Source organism: Lactuca saligna, chromosome 4 (assembly GCF_052625555.1).
Source record: "Lactuca saligna cultivar CGN05327 chromosome 4, ASM5262555v1, whole genome shotgun sequence".
Classification (NCBI taxonomy): Eukaryota; Viridiplantae; Streptophyta; class Magnoliopsida; order Asterales; family Asteraceae; genus Lactuca; species Lactuca saligna.
Window position 1 is genome coordinate 99,931,226 of NC_136420.1, and position 20,087 is coordinate 99,951,312.

General features: G+C 34.8%; 2 protein-coding genes across 2 annotated transcripts; both read right to left on the reverse strand.

Moving 5' to 3' along the window:
- Positions 1-6,030: 6,030 nt before the first annotated feature.
- Positions 6,031-12,863, reverse strand: LOC145042476 (1-phosphatidylinositol-3-phosphate 5-kinase FAB1B-like). Its single transcript, XM_078990913.1, has 10 exons — positions 12,753-12,863; positions 10,755-12,655; positions 10,530-10,683; positions 10,120-10,464; positions 8,973-10,015; positions 8,774-8,897; positions 8,509-8,685; positions 7,052-8,422; positions 6,666-6,932; positions 6,031-6,574 (listed from the first exon to the last, which is right to left on the reverse strand). Exons 2-10 carry the CDS (start codon positions 12,089-12,091, stop codon positions 6,218-6,220), a joined length of 5,175 nt encoding a protein of 1,724 aa, XP_078847039.1. The 5' UTR covers positions 12,092-12,655; positions 12,753-12,863; the 3' UTR covers positions 6,031-6,217.
- A 2,114-nt stretch (positions 12,864-14,977) lies between these two features.
- Positions 14,978-17,111, reverse strand: LOC145042477 (putative inactive poly [ADP-ribose] polymerase SRO5). Its single transcript, XM_078990914.1, has 4 exons — positions 15,977-17,111; positions 15,647-15,897; positions 15,416-15,552; positions 14,978-15,335 (listed from the first exon to the last, which is right to left on the reverse strand). Exons 1-4 carry the CDS (start codon positions 16,543-16,545, stop codon positions 15,219-15,221), a joined length of 1,074 nt encoding a protein of 357 aa, XP_078847040.1. The 5' UTR covers positions 16,546-17,111; the 3' UTR covers positions 14,978-15,218.
- Between the last annotated feature and the right edge of the window lie 2,976 nt (positions 17,112-20,087).

Below are 20,087 nucleotides of genomic sequence, written 5' to 3' on the forward strand. Positions count from 1 at the left end.
TTTTCATCATAGTATTTAATACTTTATCGATAGTTGTTCAAGTCATGATAAAATTTTGATAACAAAAACAGGAAAAAAACTTTTTAGGATATCAATACTAAGCTATAGGGGATGCATTTGGCTTTGAGTAGCATATATGTGGAAATAGTTAAAGGTGCGTTTGGTCATGTTTGTTTTCCATAATTTTTTCTTTACAAATTGAAAGGTTTGAAAGCAGCTTAGTATTTTTTTTTTCTTACACATGGATCATTTCTATAATCATACTATTACATAAGGAAAATTTTATAATTTTACTACTGCACATGGACAATATACATAATTCTGCAAATGAATAAAACAATGGCCATTTATGTAATTCTTGCATTAGAGAATTGTAGTTTGAAGAACAATACACGATATTTGCTAAACATTATCTAGGTAATATGTATTATATTGTATTATTTAAATAATATAAAAATAAAACTGATATAAAATACATCAAACATGTTTTTAAATTTTCTATAATGAAAAATGAAAACTCAATACGTTAACCATATAAAATGAAAACTCCACTCCTTTTTCAATATTTTTCTACAAAAACTAAAAATAATTTCCACAACCAAATGCACCATAACCCCTAAAAATAATTTCCACAATCAAATGCACCATAACCCCTAAGGTTCTAGTTTTAATTAGCCAAAGACTAGGGGGTTTGATTCAAATTTATATTGGTCTCCAGAGCTAATCACATTGTGAGTCGTATACATAGTGAAAATTTTATGATTAGATGATGTTAGCCTCATAGTTTTCCAAAACAACATTTTGGCAGAAATAATACAAAATCGGTATTTTTTTTTTTTTTTTGGATAATGAGGGTTTCATATAACGCCTTTTATTAAAATAACAAAGTGATTACAAAAAAAGAGAGAACCCCAAAAGTTCAACCTACACCTATATATGTCAAATATTTGCAATTTTACAGTTGTCCACCCAATCCACATCTGAATCCAACTCCAACATTTGGAATGAAACCAAAAATAGCAAATTTTGTATTCCTTCTTTCTTTATGAATGCAAATTAATCACACAATAGACATAATGATACATGAGCTTCACAATAATGAAATCTCTGTCCACTAGATCAAACTTTCGGCTCACCCACTTTCCAAATAAATTCCCAGCATAAACAATTTAGCTTTTAAGTCCAATAGACAATAGTATATTAGTATCTTCCATTTTCCAAACCATCATCTCTTCTTTCGGACAATCTATTCGTTCAATTTCTTTTGCACTTAGATCCACATTCACCCCTTCAAAATTTATTTATTTATTTATTATTATTTTTTGCATAAATCATCTGCCCAACAGCCCCATAAACACATCTGCCCTCCAATTTATTTCGAATCAACTTATACTTGAGGATATAATCAACATTCTAATGATACCTTCTACTCTCATTTTCAGCCCATCAACATGATTATTTAAGTCACCTTACTTCTCCTTTGATCTCATAGCCTAGAACAGGCCCATGATTACACCCCAGTTATCTCTAAGCCCATCCCATTTATTAACCTTCTAATTTAGCTCATTAGCATGAAGAATCAGCCAACCAACAACCCAATCATATTGGTCCAAACAAAGAGTTAGTTCCCACTTTCCATTTAAACCTCAATCCATGACTTCTTTTCTATAGCCGACATGCAACTTTATTATATCTTTTATCTTCTCGGCGGAATAGTCAACACTAGGGATGTGCATTTGGACCGAGTACTTGAACCAAAAACGAAACCCGGATTTGACCGACGTGAATTAGGACCGAATAAGTTATTTGAGTTGGTTATCGGGTATCTATTTTAACCCAATTCAGTTAACAGGTTATTCGGTTTGAGTTACCCGAATGAAGGTTTAATCGGACCAAAAGAACCGACCCGAAAATTGAATAGTCACTTGATCGATCCCTCTTGGCTCTTGTGTATTGCGTATTGTCGTATCCGTTGATCGAAGTTTCAAAAAAAAAAAAAAAACTACTGAACTCGTCACCCTATCAATGTTATATATATATATATATATATATATATATATATATATATATATATATATATATATATATATATATATATATATATATATATATATACTTGAACTAGATATAAAATTTCTTTATTTGGGTTATTCGAGTAATTTCGGTTCAAAAACATAGTGTACATGTTATTTCGACCTTTTCAGATTAATAACCGAACTGGAACTCATATTACCTGAACCGAACCGTATTAGTATAATCGGTCCAGGTTTCGGTTCCAACTTTACATCCAAATCGGGTTTTGATTACTAAAAAAAATTTGGTTCTTTTTACAAACTTGAGGTCCATAAATCCGCGAGTCTAGAAATTCATTTCGGACAATTGAACCTTCTCGAACTATTTCTTTTTAAGAACCAAAAATATTTGTGCAAAACTAACAGATGCTAAGAAGAACAAAAGGCCTTGTACACGCAATGGATCTTGAAGTACTATTTCTGCATCTCCCTGACCAAATCCGCCCACATTAGGATTACTTGTCAACGGCTACTCAAATTTGATAGATTCGCCTTCTGAAACACGAAGTTCTGACCCCGGAGGGATAATATCAACCATTTGACGTCCATCCGATGCATCCGCTATGGTTATTTTGTATCCCCCCTCCCCCCACTAGCCCCACTACCACTAAATTTATAATTAGAATATTGAAAGCTTCTTATTATTTATTAGATATATGATTTGCTTTTCATTATGCACATAAGGGAGTAGCCGTATGAGATGAAAATCTCACGTACGGTTCTGTATCAGTAACAGATAACATACAAAATCTTGGAATATTCTTATCGGGCACTAGAACGAAACCCATTCTTACCACCCCCCCTGTGAATCCGTAAATCTGAGGAGCATGCCGGGTTATTTGTGTTACACCTGTGAATCCGTAAATCTGAGGAGCATGCTGGGGCCTAAAGATGGAGTTCTAGGAAAAACTCTGTGCCACAACGTAGAGCAAGGATGCCCACAATATGGGATTAAATAAAGGGATTGTGTATTTTATTGGACCGCCACAACGTAGCCAAGGGTTGCCACAACGTGGCAGTTGTTCTAGCCCAAACCCATTATTCTTTTAGGGTTTGCTTCATATTTAAACCCCCCTAAGCTATTTCTAGGGTTCATCACCAGCCCCCAACACCCTTATACCTCAGAGAAACCATAACCCTCATTCCCTTGGTGATTTGTGGCCTATCAGAGCATTTGATAACTTGGAGAATAAGTGAAGGAAAAGAAGGTGCTCTATTATTGGATCTTGCAAGGAATCAACACCATCAACATCTCACATTGCTTTTGGACCTTGGTAAGTGTCAAATGCTCAAACTTTATGGATTGGAGTAGTTAGATCTAATATATTGTTCCATGTCCTTCATGTTTAAGCAAGTTTGAAAGACATAAGTAGCCACGACGTGGCGATTGACAATTTCCCATCTGTTATATTGTTCCAACACCCACGACGTGGCCATAAGTCGCTACGACGTGACGATTGAGATTTCCCGTCTGATCGATTATGTGAGGGCCACAATGTGGCCATGAGTGGACACGATGTGGCAGTTGACTAAATTTAACGTTAACCGTTGAATTTGACCGTTAACTTTTGGCATGGATTGACTTTTGGTCAAATTTTTGTTTTTAAAAGGTAGACTTAGGGTTTGCCTTGCTTGGATTGTTAGGAGGTATTTATCACCCATATTTTGTGTCACACCCCCGAACTAGACGGCGGAAACGTCCGAGGTCTCGCGTGACTTCAATTCTCCACCGCAGCAATTCATCAAGGCGGTGGAAATTTCGTGACATTCTCCACCGCAGCAACAGCGATGTCAAGGAAACAAAGGAAACGCCAGTTCTCCTCTTCAAGCCTTTAAATGCAACGAACAAGAAGGTAAACAATGAAAATGTGAAGAAGGTTGTGAAAAGCGCCAAGGTAGCGGCTGTCGTCGGCGACGTTGCATCGGCGGAGGAAAATAATCCGTCAAACAAAGCAGAAAACAGAGGTAGTCATCGTCGGTCGTACCTACCGTCTGGACAAGCTCTGGTTGGTGCATTTTCCCACGTAAGCCGATCAAACAGATATCTACGTCCCTTTTAAAGCATCTTAATATTTTTACAGTTTGCATTTATGAAATCATTACACCATGAGTGAGCATCTGTGTATACAAAACATTATTTAATTATATTTCTATGTCATGTTGAGTAATTTGTTTCCCGTCGTCGGAGATTCCTACAGGCGGCGGACAGCGGTACAGACAGTACGTGTCGTATGGGAAGGGTGTGCATGGACCCCACTTAAAAGTGGGCCCCACCAAGAATACATATTAAAACAAATCAGCTTATGGTCTCCACTAACAGTCCCCCACTACTCCCACTCATTCTCACTTCTCTCTTCGGATTTTTCACTTATTTCTTTAGAGTTTTGACCTAGCATACCAAATGCCTTGAGTCACTAAATGCACTTAGTCAATGACAGAATTAAACACTCGGCAGCCACCGAAATTTAGTACTCCATAGCTGCCGGCATCGTCTACAATCGTCGGAACTTATCACTGTTGCACAACATCGCTACAGCGTTGCCAACGCAGTGACAAACTTCGCTCACTACCAGCTGAGCAACACCATCTACCGTCGCACACAAATGGACCACCATTGTCTAATTTCGCTCGCCACCATCGTTGTAAGTTTATTCCCTTTATTTAGTTTGATTTTCCCAAATGGGTTTGATTTGATGAAATGATTTGAATGGTTTATGAATTCTGATTTGGGATTTTTTATTTGTAAACTGATTTTATTTTTACTTAACACTCTCAAAAGATTAATTTGTGTTATGGATTTGTTAGTTTGGCTAGGTTTGCTATTGATGGTTATATGGGATAGGGAAACAAACTAAGCTTAGTAGAGATGAAAATTTTTAATTTTCTTTAACTGATCTGTTTAATGGTGTTTTATAATTTAGTGTTTTGTATTGATTTTGTTTAAGAATATTGTATAGGACCTTTGTTAACTCTGTTATATATATATATATATATATATATATATATATATATATATATATATATATATATATATATATATATATATATAAACCAAATGGTATATTAGATAAGAAGATTTTATCTGTTTGATTAGAGGGTATTATCGAAAGTGAAAATGGCCAAATTTTGAATAAGTTGAGTCTGATTGACTTATTGACACTTCATTTTACCCTATTTTAATTTTATGAGTGAACCATTATATATTGTTCTGTGTTTTTTGTGATAGAGAGTTTTATTTGAGGCTACCTATTATCTTGTTTCTGGTTTCTTATTGTTTAGTTTAAGGGGCATTTTTATGCTAGTTTTAAATTATTGTTTAATTATTATCATCTTGTTTAGCAGAATAACAGGGTACAATGAAAATATATGTAAAAAGAAGAAAATCAACACAAGGACCATCTTCAATTGAAATTCTCCAACCTAGCTTTATTCCACCTAAACAAAATAAAAAAGGGTCGGGTGATGCTTTTGTGATAGAAGTCTCTGGCTACACTAGTTGGAACAAACCATAAACGCAGAAAAAGACTTAAGACTGGTGATGAAGAAACGGTCAACGGTCAACGGTGTTTATGGTCAACGGTCAATGGTGTCTATGGTCAACTGTGCAACCCACTTGACTTCTGGGGTGGATCTGCCACTAGCTGCCAAACACATCAGTTCTAAGTTCTAACTTATTTACGATCAAGGGAGAAAAAACATGGTGTCTGTGTTTATGTGTATGTGAATAATGAATTGATCATGAAATAAAAGGCCTCACTTTACTCAAGTTCTTGTGTGTTCTCTTTTTGGCACTTTCTTTTTCTTTGTAAAGCAGAAAACCATACCAATAAAGAAGACTTATGTGGGGCTAAATTACATACATATTAGCCATCGCATTCGTAGGTCGTGTGACTATTTATTTCTATTTTTATATATGATATTGATAATGACCCACCCAAAACGGAATGAGAAAAAGAAATTAAATATATTATTATAATGATCATTATTAATTAATACGTGAATACAAACAATAATATGACAGTAATTTACAAAATGAAAAAAAAAAAAAAAAAAAACTATATTTGGAATGTTAAATAATAAAACAATATATAACACCCACAAGTGAATTTCAAAAAGTATAATTTAAAATGGGTAAAATGTGAAAATTAATCTCCAGTTTGGGTTTGGGTTTGGGTGTTGTTTTCTTCAGATAGAGATAGAGATAGAGATAGAGATAGATCAGTTTGGGATATTGAGCGTATAACAGTAGGAGGAGACCATTGATCAGGGACCATCAGAAAGTAAGTTGTCATTGCTTTCCTGAATCTTTTCTTGTATTGCTTTGGTGAAATTACGGTTGGGGAGGCGTTCTTGGGCCCACCCAAGATTCCGGAAGCTTTCACCCACGTTTCTAGATGTTTATCCCATGTATACTGTCTCATGAAGTCGATAATCCCAAGAACAAGTTCATGCTTTTCTTCATCAACCCCGACCAACAAAGAATAGTCCATAACATCAACAGACTGTAGTAATAATCATAGATTCGAAAACCCATATATAGAAATTTGAACAATTAACAAAAAGTTTGTAAAAAATATACAAGGGAAAACTTACAGCAAGAAAAGCTGTATCGTTCCAGACAGCTCTTTCAAGCAATCTTTTTGCTTTGTTTCCAACAAATATAGGAGAAGTTGGCATTGCTTCAATTAAATTCTGATCAAGTAAAACTTTATTGCTTCCATTACAATCCGGATTATAACGTGATCTTGATGATCCTTTTAAATCATAAAGTCGTGTTAAATTCCTTCCATATAAAAGATTCTCCATAATCAACACGTCCATTTTCGTTTCTCTCCCTCCTTTCATATGCTTAGTCACCACCTTCACATAATAAATCAGCATTACAAAACACAATACATATATATATATATATATATATATATATATATATATATATATATATATATAAAAAGACATATAAAGTAGGTTGCTATAATTACCTGATAAATGCCTAGAATCTTTGCAAGGCATGTAGGACTTCCGGTGCCAATTGATTCGGATAAATACTTGAAGTAAGCAGGAGCAAATTTTATGAAGGATTCGAGTTCTGTCTTTGTAACTTGTTTGATAATGAACCGATCATCTAATGTTTTTGCAAAAAACACATTGCTTTTACCACCCTGTGCACCCCACTTTTTACACCTGCTTAAAGACCGTATATAATCCATCTCAGAAGGGCAACAAATCCGCCTCAGAGCTTCAAACCTTTTCGCATAATAAGTAGTCACTGCATATTTCACTTTCCCAAGAGGACTGTCATCTGTGAACTCAACTCTGGTATGCAAACACTTTGTATGCGATAAAGGATCCGAAGAGATTAGGGAAGCACGGGAGCCAGACATGGATATGGAGAGAATCCCATCATCTCCCAAACTCCTGAAAGATTCCAATGCCATTCCATCGAAATTGCTAAAGGATTGGAATGCCGATGAGTCAGCAGATTGTGAATAGATGGAATCGTCATCAGACACCTGCGCGATATAATCAGGGGAAATCAAAGCGTATGATATGATGCTTGTGGGTTCGTCATCATACACAGGGACAACGGTGTCATTTGCGCCCACGGCTAAAAGCAAGCGAGCCCCACCTTGGAGTTCTGATTCGCGAAAAGACGAGATGTAAACGGGATTATAACCGTTGAGGGTGTCGAGTTTTTCGGAAGTGGTTGTGAAGTTTTTGTTTAAAGAGCGATAGAAGTTCAAAAACGGCATACCCAACCAACTCGTGGAATCTTCCATGATTTCAGAGCCTTTGTTTGAGAAAACAGGAGATACAAGTGACGTTTTTGTCCCACAGCTTTGTTCTTCTACACCTTTCTCGAGTAGTGAAGATTCTGTTAAGTCTGATTCGGATAAAACAGAAGCTGTATCCTTTTGAAGGTTACCTGTCCAGGCAGCTTCTAGAGTGTCTGATAAACTTGCCATAACAGGAAACTGTCCTTCTGAAATGGCTCTACGCACACCTGGATTTGAAGATATTGATGGTTCAGAAAATAGACTTGTCTCGTTTTCTTCTGTTGGACTTTGATTCATATCCTCTTCAACATTTTCATGGTTGTGAATGTCCCCAACATCCGAAACATCACATGAATCCACAACTTTATGGTTGTTATTAATATCCACGTGTTCGGATTCAAAATCATTGAGGTTGGATCGGGGGCTATTGGTGTCAACATTTGATGCATACACCAAGCGGTGGTCCCACATGTAAGATTGAAACAGAAGCTGTCTACGCAGTCTGTTGATTTCAAGAATATCAATTATCGGTTGTCCCTTTTTCACCTCTTGATGTAAAATCTTTTTCAGCGACTCCTGTGACAATATCATAGTCCATAGATTTGATTATAAAATAAATCAAATTTTGTCAAAAAGAATAGAAGCACGGCTCATCAACTCACCTCAAACTCTGTTTTTTCCTTTCGTAACATAACTTCCAAATCTGCAATTTGTCGTCTTAATTGTGGGATTCTTGTCACACCATTAACCGACCCTGTCAAATGCCCGTTTTTCTTTTCTGCCATTCGACTTAGGGAGTTAAGAATTTCTGAAAACAATAGTTCCGACCGGTACACAACCTGTTTGTAAATTCCAATTAGAAAGACATATTTACCCTCGTGGAATCGGAGCTTAATCACTCGTGTAGTATAACAACAACAACCAAACCTCATCCACTTCATGTTGAATCCACTCCTGATTCTCGTATTTGAAATCAAGTTTATGAGGAGGAAGGAAGACAGAATGGACATCAATTGATGCATAACGAAAGCAAGCAACCATTTTCCCAAATCTGCATATAATATAAGGATGAAACTAACAAATTACAATATAGAATATAGAGAAAATTTGTTTTTTTTTAAAGTACCCATAAAAGCGTAGACAATCACGATGTAGAGAATGACCACAACTTGCAACCCTACTAGCAGCAGCATGGTTTGAGAAACTGAGCTCCAAGAATTTCCCGAATGATAAACCCCAAGCAGCATCTGACATCACTATTCTACGAGTTGCAGGTGGGAAACCGCTAGTCCGGGGGCATCTCAAACACCTGTGCCACATCCAAATCTTACCTTCCTTTTCTCCGGGCAGTAAAAATTCGGGCAGCTTCTTCACAGATATGGTTAGGGTTCCTTGTCTATGTGTATAACACTGCACATGTGCTTCTGCAGGCATCTCGCATGAACGACAGCTATAACCTTGGTCAAACAAGTCATCTCTGAGAAAGCGCCCTAGTGGTTTATCAAAGTTCCCGTAGTATTTGATGCGAAATAAGTGGGACCTCTCACAAACTGTCCCCTTCCAGACACATCTGGATGACAAGGAAACCAAAATGCTTTGGTGATCAGAAGGTGAAGGAGGGAACTCTTCCTTTGAAGTAGCAGAATCCTCTTTCCCATTCTTTACATCCAGTTGCAGAGATGACGCATCTGAAGTAGCATGGGATAAACTACCCTCACCTTGTGCCTGTGGAGGCTCAAAATAGTCTCCAACAAGATGGGTATTTATTTGCCCGAGTGCCCTAGAAGTAGTGGGGTCCACCACCCCTTCCAAGGGGAACTGTTTTGCTTCTGATTTTTGGTTGATGATGGTAGAGAACATTTCTGACATGGAGACACTGTTCACTTGTTGTGGCTCAGGGTAGGAGTGATTTACATTTACATTCACCAAAGGTTTCTCACTCACAGGGGTGGTGAAACCAGGGATTGTTGAAATTGACCTGTCGATACATGATGCTTTGTCAGGAAGTGCTACGGTTAAGGTAGTATTCAAGGGCAGTTCGGGCAGTGAGGCGCCTTCATCAGCAAGAAAAGAAGTCTCTAAAGCCAAATGGTAAGCAGCAAAAACTCCATACTGAACAACATGCTTCACTTTCTTTAACTCATCGCCACTCGCCCCTCTCAGTAATATCTGAGAATTTCAACATAAACAACATAATATTTAAAAAGCTAATCTTTTTTTTTTTTTTTTTTATCTTTTTAAGTTTTAATGGGAATGGTAATGGAATGACTTACAGTGCAACCAAACGGTTTTGGACAGCCTTCAAAGTACATGAGTGTCTTGACTAGCTTCTTTCCACCCTGTCCAGCACTTCCATGTTCTTCCAAGAATCTTTCAACATGAAACATATCTGCACATCCCAGTTTCTGAGATGAAAGATGATCGATTGATGGAACTATTTGAGCACCTGTGCATCGGGCTATCCGTTCAAGAAGTGGTCTTTTGATGTTTAAAACAAGAGATATGTTTTTTGCAAGAAGATAATCTTGCGCATATCGCGATACTGATTTCTCCACCAAAAGCACATCAGGCTGGTGAGCATCTATCTTTGCCACAGCCATCTTTAAATGATCCATTTCCTAAAGAAAATACCAATTCACAAAATGTTTCATTCCATGTACAACAAGCATGGATTTACTGTTACCTGTTGTAATAGAGTATCGAAACTTGACAGGTGGTTAGAAACACGTTGATATTCAAGAGCCCCTCCAAGAATCAAGAAACGAGGCCTCTCAATTCTTGATGCCATCCGTCTATGAGCCACATTTTTCTTACAAACAACCCCTTTAATCACAATACTGGAAAAAGAAAACTGAATATTAAAGTAAGAACAAAAAATGAAAACTTTATATACCACAAAATTTGTTACCTGTCAGTGCGACACCCTGAAGCCAAACATTTAATCTTCACATAACCTCCGGGGTCCATCCCTCCACCTTTACTTGTGTCTGGTTTTAACAAAGATGCAGCTTCCCAAGACAAAGATGTTATAATCTCTAACCAACTATCTTTCTCGTCTTCCTCACTTGCAAGAAGGTTTTCAACCTGCAACAACTGAGATACTAAAGCCCTGAAGTGTCCATCAACTACATTCTTCATGGCTTTCTTGTGCTCTTCATTTGACTTCTCCCTATTGCGACACTCCCCGCTTCCTAAATTGCTTGAACTCCCCCACTCTCCAGCAGCAACATCTCCATCATCATCATCGTCATCAAATAAAAGAGATTCCCTCTCATCTTCTTCATCTTCAGGTTCAGGAGGTAGCCAAAGGACTCCATTGTTCTCAAAATCTACAGGTTCAGGGACGTCTTGTGCAACATATATAGAAGATGAAGAAGCTTCACAGTCATCACTAACATTACGTGTATGTGTATCCTCTTTTTTCTCAAGCTGGACTGCCTCAGAGACAGTGTGATCAAAAGCAGTTTGTAAGGAACAACTGCTAACACTGGTTACATCATGAGGTTCTGCATCAGGGTTGACTTTATGTGATTCATAGTCGTTATCCATATCATCCATTTGTAATTCATCATAATAGACATTATCCATCTGCAAAACATGTCCTCCACTAGTAGCTAGCTGATAAGCAAATTCTTCATCAAAGTCATCACCACTAGGAGACCGAGTTCCCGTATCAAGAAATAGTTCATTGCTCCTTGCTGCTAGATCATTCTGCTCATCTAGATTTGATTCCATTACAACGGATTGGTGCGAAGTAACTCCAGTAGAGTAATGGTTATAAGAGCAGACTGATTGTGGCACAGATGTAAAAGCAATGCTGCTACTGTCAACAGTGCCACTAGATTTGGTGCTAATGAGACTGACAGCTGATGGAGAGGTGCTGAGATCAAGACTGGAATCCTGGATTCCATGATCAATGGAACCAGCTAACCCACCTTGCTGCCATTGCTTGAAGCAGTAATTACAGGCCCTGATCTTTTCTGATTCTTCCCTGATTATGTTTTGAGTACTGGGTCTAGTAGGGATCCAATTATGAGTGCACTTGGCACAAAAAACTCGGCCACAAAGTCTGCAATGGTGTCTTCGGTTGAATAAGGTAAACTGGGTATCACATTCGTAGCATACCCTGCAACTCTGATCGGGCATCCAAAAATCCCTCGACACATTAGCAGGCTCAGACCTCCGAGGGATCCAGGATCTGAGGTTACCTATCAGATTAGTTAATGGTCTCTCCGATGCATCCATGGGCAAACAATTTTCTCATCCTTCTCATGATGAAATTATCATTTGTTTCTCGTCACAACCACATTCAACTTTATACAGCAATGAGAAAACAGTAAAACACTATCAGAAATCCTAAACAACTTGAATCCGCAATCCAGTTATACCGTAACTACAAAAGGAGAAAGACTAAATGGCATACACAACTATACTTTTGTTGTTGTTGATGTAGAATGCTAATAGTATTCCTCAATTCTTCAACTAATTCTAAGTAACCCCGTATCAAACCTATGCAGATCGTGATTTCTAACAGCCACCACTTATGGGACTCCAATCAAAATCAATCCAAGTTGTATAAATGAAACCCTAACTGTGATGCAGGATTAACGAATACGGGACCGATGATGGCCACAAATTCAAAAGTTGAATATCGCCCAAAAATAACCTAACTATTTAAAAAAGGCGAGATATGAATTTAAATTTACTTGAAAATGCCAACCAGAATACGTCTATCATCAACCTTGAACGCGAAATCGATTAAAATCAATCAGGAAACCTCTGTTAGGCGCAATTAATTGAATCAGAATCCTACAAGATACAAAATTATCTATGAGACATCCGAGAAGAAGACATTAATAAAGAAAAGGAAACAAACAAATCACGTCCATGGAGAACGGACACGGACCTTTGTTGGATTAAAAAATTAACTAAGAAATATTATGAAAGAGAGAGGGAGAGGGAGGGAGCGTCGTCATATGTGATGCAAGCCGTGTTACCATAAGCAACAATCAATAATCCCAAACACACACAAAAGGAAATACTAAAAATAGAAAACGCACATATTGGGTTTTTTTTTTTTTTTTTTTTTTTTTTTTTTTTTTTTTGTAAAAGTAGGTTGATTTTCGAAATGTACCGTAGAAATAGGTTATTTTTATAAATAAGTGGCACCATTGTTATCTTTTCCAATCGTACTTTCCTAAAAATAAATATATATTTTCATTTTTAACCCTTGCATGTTATGAATCTAACCCTTCAACTTTAATCTTTTTTTTATTTATATTTTTTACAATTGAATAATTTATTTTTTTACCCTTATTAAATATTATACATAGATTAGTTTACATTTCTTGCTTGTATCTGATATTTTAGAACTTTAAATTTGCAAATTGGTTTCTTAAATGAATTAAAATATTTTAAAAGACTTTCAAAATTTTCATACGGAATGTGTTTCAGCTACTCAACTAGCATAGGTCTTTGATGGTAACTAGTAAAAATCACCCGCACTATGTTGCGGGTTTGAAATAGTTTAGTGTGTCGGAAAATTGTAACATGCAAGTTTTATGATCGATGATTTAAATAAATTTTCAGGTTTGATTTATAGTGATTGATTTGTGGTTTTGATTTCAGGTTTGACTAAATTTATGTGTTTGATTTCTATATTCAACTTTTAGTTTTGACTTCAGAGTTTGAATGATTTTGATTACTTATTTTTTTTTTGGAGTCGACAATTTTATTAATAGACACTCACTAGCAAGTCACTAGTGAGAGTCAAACGTATTACAGTTGATTTTTGATTACTAAGTTCTGGATGAGAGAGAGAGAGAGAGAAAGAGAGAGAGAGAATCTTTAAAAAGCAATTATTTCCTTACAAGGTCTCCTAGAAGCTCCAGTCATAGATTACGATTTATGGTTTAAATAAATTTTCAGGTTTGATTTGCAGTGATTGATTTGTGGTTTTGATTTCAGCTTTGACTAAATTTATGTGTTTGATTTCTATGTTTGACTTTTAGTTTTGACTTAGAGTTTGAATGATTTTTATTACTAAGTTCTAGATGAGAGAGCGAGAGAGAGAGAGAGAGAGATGGGGGTGGTGTTTGTTACATTTTTACGCGTGAGTTGGGATGCCATAAAAAAAAATACCCACTCTATATAAGCCTCATATGACATAAAACCATAAAAAAAATACTCACTCTATATAACCTTCTAGGACATAAAACTACTGTCTTTTTCTTTCATCATATACATCACCAATACAAGTATACAACTACCTAATTTTCACTTACTAACGATGTCGGAATAAATTTTTCTTAGAAATTCTTATCACCAATACAACTACCTAATTTTCACTTGCTACCGATATATGAATAAATTTTCCTTAGACCGGAGGGTGTAGGAGGGATGCTTCCCTCACTTTTTGTGGGTCACATCATCATTTCCTTTCACTTTTTTTTTTCTCACCTAAAACCCAAGAAATTTGTGAAAAACTCCTCACTATTTTTTTATATATATTTTTTTAAAATATATTTCATTAATATATTATATTCATTTTATAAAGAATTAAAAACCATGAATTTTGATATATTTTTTATATTTTTTTAGTTTATAAATATTAAAAAGGTTTAAAATAAAAAAAGTTGTCCAATAGAATGAGGAGAGAATGTGCGGCACCCCCTCCCCCACCCCTTTCCCGCAGAAAGCTCCCTTCAACCGTGTTCCAAAGTGAGGGAAGGTCTCCCGCTCCACTCCGTCCGACCTTAGAAATTCCTCGCTCCACTCCGTCCGACCTTAGAAATTCCTTGGTTTCTTGAATTTTAGCCTCTCTCTATTCACCTCCTAGGTGTCATTGTTCGTTTTTTCTATATATAAAAGTGTTTAATTACTAAAATTTATGGGTGTAAACCCAAGTAAATCTTTTGCTTTGTTATGTTCAAATTTTTTATAATATAAATGTTAAAAACCAAATATAGATGTTAAAATTATATTATTCTCTCTTGAACTTTCCTATATTAATTAGTTTAATTTAATGTATAATTGATCTTGCAAATTATAGAGTAATAAACCCTTAAAGCCAACACTATCGTTTCTTGATTATACCCAAAACAACTAATTGGTTATACCCAAAACAACTAATTGCAATAATACAAGAAAATCAAGATTTCATATCACAAATGACAAAACTATTTCTTGATTGTTGTACCCAAAACAATCAAAAGTTCCAAGTCAAGAGCTTTACAATTGCTTCAACTATAAAAAAGGGTACAACATTAGACTCATGTATAACCTAAAACATATCTAAAAATCAAGTACCCTGTTAGTTTTCACTTATTCCCCAAAATACCCTTCTTCCATCCTAAACCACAATTTCTTTACTTCAATTCAGGCCATGTTTTCGCTGCTCTGTGAAATCTTTTAGAACCATCAGCAACAGGCTGTCACCTGTACATTCTCTGATTCCTTGTATCATGTCACGTCTAGAGATTTTATGTTCCTGTAAAATCATACCAATAACCATTAAAACGAATCCATAATTTTATGAAAAAGGTATAATTTGAATTTATTAGCACTTACAATGTAACTGCGACGATACTGTGTGATCTCCTTCATGGATTTAGGAGGCAGAATCTTGGAAAGTGCTGCAATGAGTTCTGGAATTGGGATCCATGGGGAAACGGGTTTCTGAATTCGAACTCCATCTGATTGAGATCCTGAATCATATATAAAATTGTGTATATAAATCAATCGAGGTCCATCGTATCATGAAATTGACTATTGAATCATGAGAATGTTGAGGTGACTTACTGTTCACGTTTGAAGGTTTCGATGGTGTCTTGAAGCTGACGACGAATTCTGGCAATATGTGAGTGCTCATCTGATTGCTCCATACGATGAACTTTTTAGGGGAAACCAAATCGTCGACTCCCGACTGAAAATTCTCTGAACTCGGGTGGCATTGCGTAGAAGAAGGATTCACAAGCTCCAATTTACCCAATATCACTCGGCACAGCAGAAGGTGTTTTACCCCATCTTCATCGACAATTGCAGACTCCACACTGTTGATATATATAATAGATTAATAAAATGAAATAGTTAGGAAGAGAATTAGAAAAACATGGATTAAAATTAACCGACCTTTCAAGTGGGGAATGATCAGGAGATAGAACAACGCCATGACTAAAAGAGCCATTCTTTTGAATATTCTCATGGCCAAATCCGTGCAGAATGATGTTGTTGATTTCATCCCTTGAAGCACCAAACCAAGCATACTTGATATTAGCCGCACCTTCATTTTTAATCTCCACAGCTTTTGAGAAAATCTGGAAGCACCTCAGTCTAGCTTGGGTAATCGCGCTGGTATTGAACAGATTCCTATGGATGTTTTGAATTTGAGCCTTAACCCCATGAACATCCAATCTCGATATGAACTTTTTCTCGATAATCCCGTACATTTTTTCACTCTCATCCAATCGAACCAACCCTTCTGGTTGAATCCTGGCATGTTCGACGATTCTACTTCCGGATATAACACTTTCACAATCAGAAATAGATGAAGAATCATCCTCATCTTCCGAACTCCCCCCAGAAACGGAGTCTTCTGTAATCGGACGACGGATTTCATCGTCACCACCAAAACTCGAGGAGGTTCCTTCATCATCGCCTACCAATCTCGGATCCATGGCAGCCGGCAACAGTTGCAACATTGTTTAAAAACTAAGCAATCAAATTATAAATTCCTACCTTCAACTCAATGCATGTAACCAAAGAACAAATTACAACCGATACAATCGGACTATCCTAAATTCCTAATAATCAAACAGTATTAATCAAGGAGAATCTCTTTCGCTTGGATAAAACGCTGGGTATATACCGCCATAGAAAATCCAAAAGAAGAATCTACGATTCGAAAACGTTAAACAAACTCAGTGAATCAAAACAAGAAGATATGTGTATGTGTATGTATACTGTATGTGTGTATGCATTCACGCATGTCGGTATGAATAAAGGCGAGGAAGGAGGCAAATTTAAATCCCCGAAAGTGATAATTTTGGTAACCGCTTAGTAAAAGAGTAAACAATAGGCACGCCAATGGATTATGTTGAGGAAGAAACGACCGACTCAGAAATATCGATAGACAGAGAGAGGCCGAGGCAGTGCGGCGGAAACTGGTGGCGGTGTCACCGGTTTTAAGGGGGAGAGGGTCGGCTAAGAAATCCTCTCTCCCACGGAATTGCCCACAATTTCATTTTGTTCTGTACTCTTGGGGTTTCTTGGGCAAGTGGACACGTGAATTAAGTCGGTTTTTACTCTAATAATTAAATAATTCATGTTTTCCACTTTCCTTATCTTATATTTCTACTTAATTAAACCATAACAATTAAACGTGTTTAATCTTAAAACTTGTTGCCTTCTAAAATACCGAGATATGTTTGTGTATCTTTTACACATTTAAAAATAAATGGTAAACCATAGACCATGAATGGTCTAGATTAATTTGTTAATGGTAGAATATTAGTAATATTTTAAAGGTTTCAAACCTAAACTCTCATATGAAATCTCACTTTTTAACCATCAGGTTTTCATCGTTGGGGGGTCTATACATATTTATAGGATTAATGCTAAGATTATCTTTAATGTATTAATTTAAAAGTTAGTTGATGATCGATAAAAAAATATAGTTCTGTAAACTAGTTGATAAATAAAAATGATATTAAAATACATGTAAAAGATTGATTTTTTTATAATTAATAAATGATATATTGAAAAGAGTTTTAGAATAACTTATTAAACAGATTGAAACCTTAGTACAAATAGTTTTTTTTTTTTTTTTTTAATATTTATAAGCTATTTTTTAGTTTGTCAAATATAACAATCTTTAAAAACTCAAAAAGAAAAAACAAAGTGGATAGTATCTCAACCACAACCTAAGAAAAACCTTGGCTCCCTTAATTATTGTTACAAATCACATAAAATATTTATGGCACGCGTATATATTTAAGAGTTTATGGTTTTTTATTTAATTGGTAAACATTAGTACATAACATGTTAAATGCATTTTCGTAAATGCAAAAAAGTCAATCAGGAAAGAAATGCATATGCTTGTTAACAACAATGATCATTGAATACTTGTGGTTTTCATTTGTTGATCAAATGTCATGCCTTTTGCTTCGTTTTGTTTCTATCAAGTGTCATTATATGGCATGCATTTTATCATATAGTCACATACTGTATTGACGTAAAACATTTTTCATTTTCTTAACGACAAACTTATTGTATAATCAACTGAATAATTTAAAATCGAAAATGTTTCTTACTATACTAAGTCAATCTATCAATATAATATTTCATTAAACACAATAGAATCTTACCTGATATGTATTTAAAACAATAGTTCTGATTTATGAGTCATTTACTTTTCAAAATCTCCCCATGTCATGGGTGGAGCTAGGTGGTTCCCGGAAAAATTTCAGTTGTTTGATTTTTTAAGAAAACTAGGATTTTGATCGTCCGCGCAATGCTGCGGAAGTCCCCGCCCCCGGTATGTTCAAAAACGCAGATCGACACCATACATACCATGGAGACGATTAAACCATATAAACTGGAGCATAAAAATATCAAAATAAAATTTGGATACAAATAATTATGTACGGAGGAGACGGACGAAGAAATTGATAAAAAAAAAAAAGATTATTAAAAAAATATGTAAGGGGTCGAAGTGTAACTTTAAAATATAATAGGGGATCAAATCGTAATATATAAAATACCAATAATTTAACTTTAAAATTATCAGGGGTAAAAACTGTTAAATAAAAATTAAATGAGAGGAAAAGATTATAAATATGAAAATCTTCTATAATCAGAATCTAAATAACTATTTCCAAAAACTATTATTTTACGTTTAATAATGCATGCTTGATAATATATAACATGATTTGGGTTTAGTAAACTTGGATTTGTAAATAGGAAAAAAAATATAAATCGTGGCAACATTATAGAAAAAGAAAAGAAGATGACATTACAATCGACGGGTAAAAAGAAAAGTTGAAATGAATAGTGATTTACCTCACACAAAAGGATTTTGGCAATTAATATATATATATATATATATATATATATATATATATATATATATATATATATATATATATATATATAATTCTTTATTAGTGTAATTTTTTTCAAAAAAAATTTTGGGATACTTTTTTACTCCTTTTTATTTAGATCTTTGCTCCGACACTGCCCCAAGCCTTAGATAATTAAGAAAAACACAAATGTATCAAGCAAAGATTACTAATGTTTTAATTTTAATGATTTACTCTCGATGTATTTTTTTAAAATTGTAAAATCATATAAAACGACATAGATTAAAAGCTCAAAACTGAGAACTAGAAAGAAAACTTTCAGTGAAGATTTTGAGGGCTTTTAATGATATTTTAGCTTTTAGTTTGTTTTAAGAAAAAACCTGTAACAAAGAAAAAATTATATTAAGGAGTAGCTTTTAGTTTTATATAATCTTATATTTTAAAAAATTTACAGTTAATTTTCTGAATAATTCTACACAAATAAAAATTAAAACTTCCAACTATCAATCATGTCTAAAAAAAAATTTGCTGTAAAATAAAAGCTTTAAACTAATACTCTCAAACGATATTTTTCATTTTAAAAAATAAAAGCTAAATACTTTCCAAAATTAGTTGCCAAACACCAATGTTTCCTCTAAACTTGTGGCTTACGTTTACAACAGTTAACAAATGTTGTTTGTGTTTGTTTCGTGATGACTTTACTAACACATATCCGTTGGACTTTAACACTATAAATACATTTTTCATACTCGCCTTTATCATTCCATGTATATAATGGCTTAGGTCGACACATTTTTTCCTTTATAGACTTGTTATACGGCTTTTTGAAAAATCAAGAGTCACCTCAATTTAATGACTATTAATCTATTAAGCTAAATCTACATGTCTTTTTTTTTTATTCGGGAAAGTTTCCATAAACACAAAAACATACCTTTATTTAACTTTTTATTACAAAATATACTCTTTAAGATAATATTTAAATTATTATAATCAAATATAAGATGTAGTTACATAAACTAAAAATTGAATTATAATAACCAGATTTCTTGTTTAATTAAAAATTCATAACATATTTTAAAATTGAATTCAAAACGTTTCATTGTATAATTTTCCGATACATTGAAGTCGGTCATATATTCTTTTAATATATATATATAAAAAGA

Coding starts and splice junctions, on each gene's coding strand:
- LOC145042476 (XM_078990913.1), bottom strand. CDS start 12,091: ATGGATGCATCGGAGAGACCATTAACTAATCTGATAGGTAACCTCAGA. Junction 10,465..10,529: donor TCGATACTCTATTACAACAG/GTAACAGTAAAT, acceptor TATTTTCTTTAG/GAAATGGATCATTTAAAGAT. Junction 6,933..7,051: donor AGATTCTAGGCATTTATCAG/GTAATTATAGCA, acceptor TATTATGTGAAG/GTGGTGACTAAGCATATGAA.
- LOC145042477 (XM_078990914.1), bottom strand. CDS start 16,545: ATGTTGCAACTGTTGCCGGCTGCCATGGATCCGAGATTGGTAGGCGAT. Junction 15,898..15,976: donor GATCATTCCCCACTTGAAAG/GTCGGTTAATTT, acceptor ATATATCAACAG/TGTGGAGTCTGCAATTGTCG. Junction 15,336..15,415: donor AGTATCGTCGCAGTTACATT/GTAAGTGCTAAT, acceptor ATGATTTTACAG/GAACATAAAATCTCTAGACG.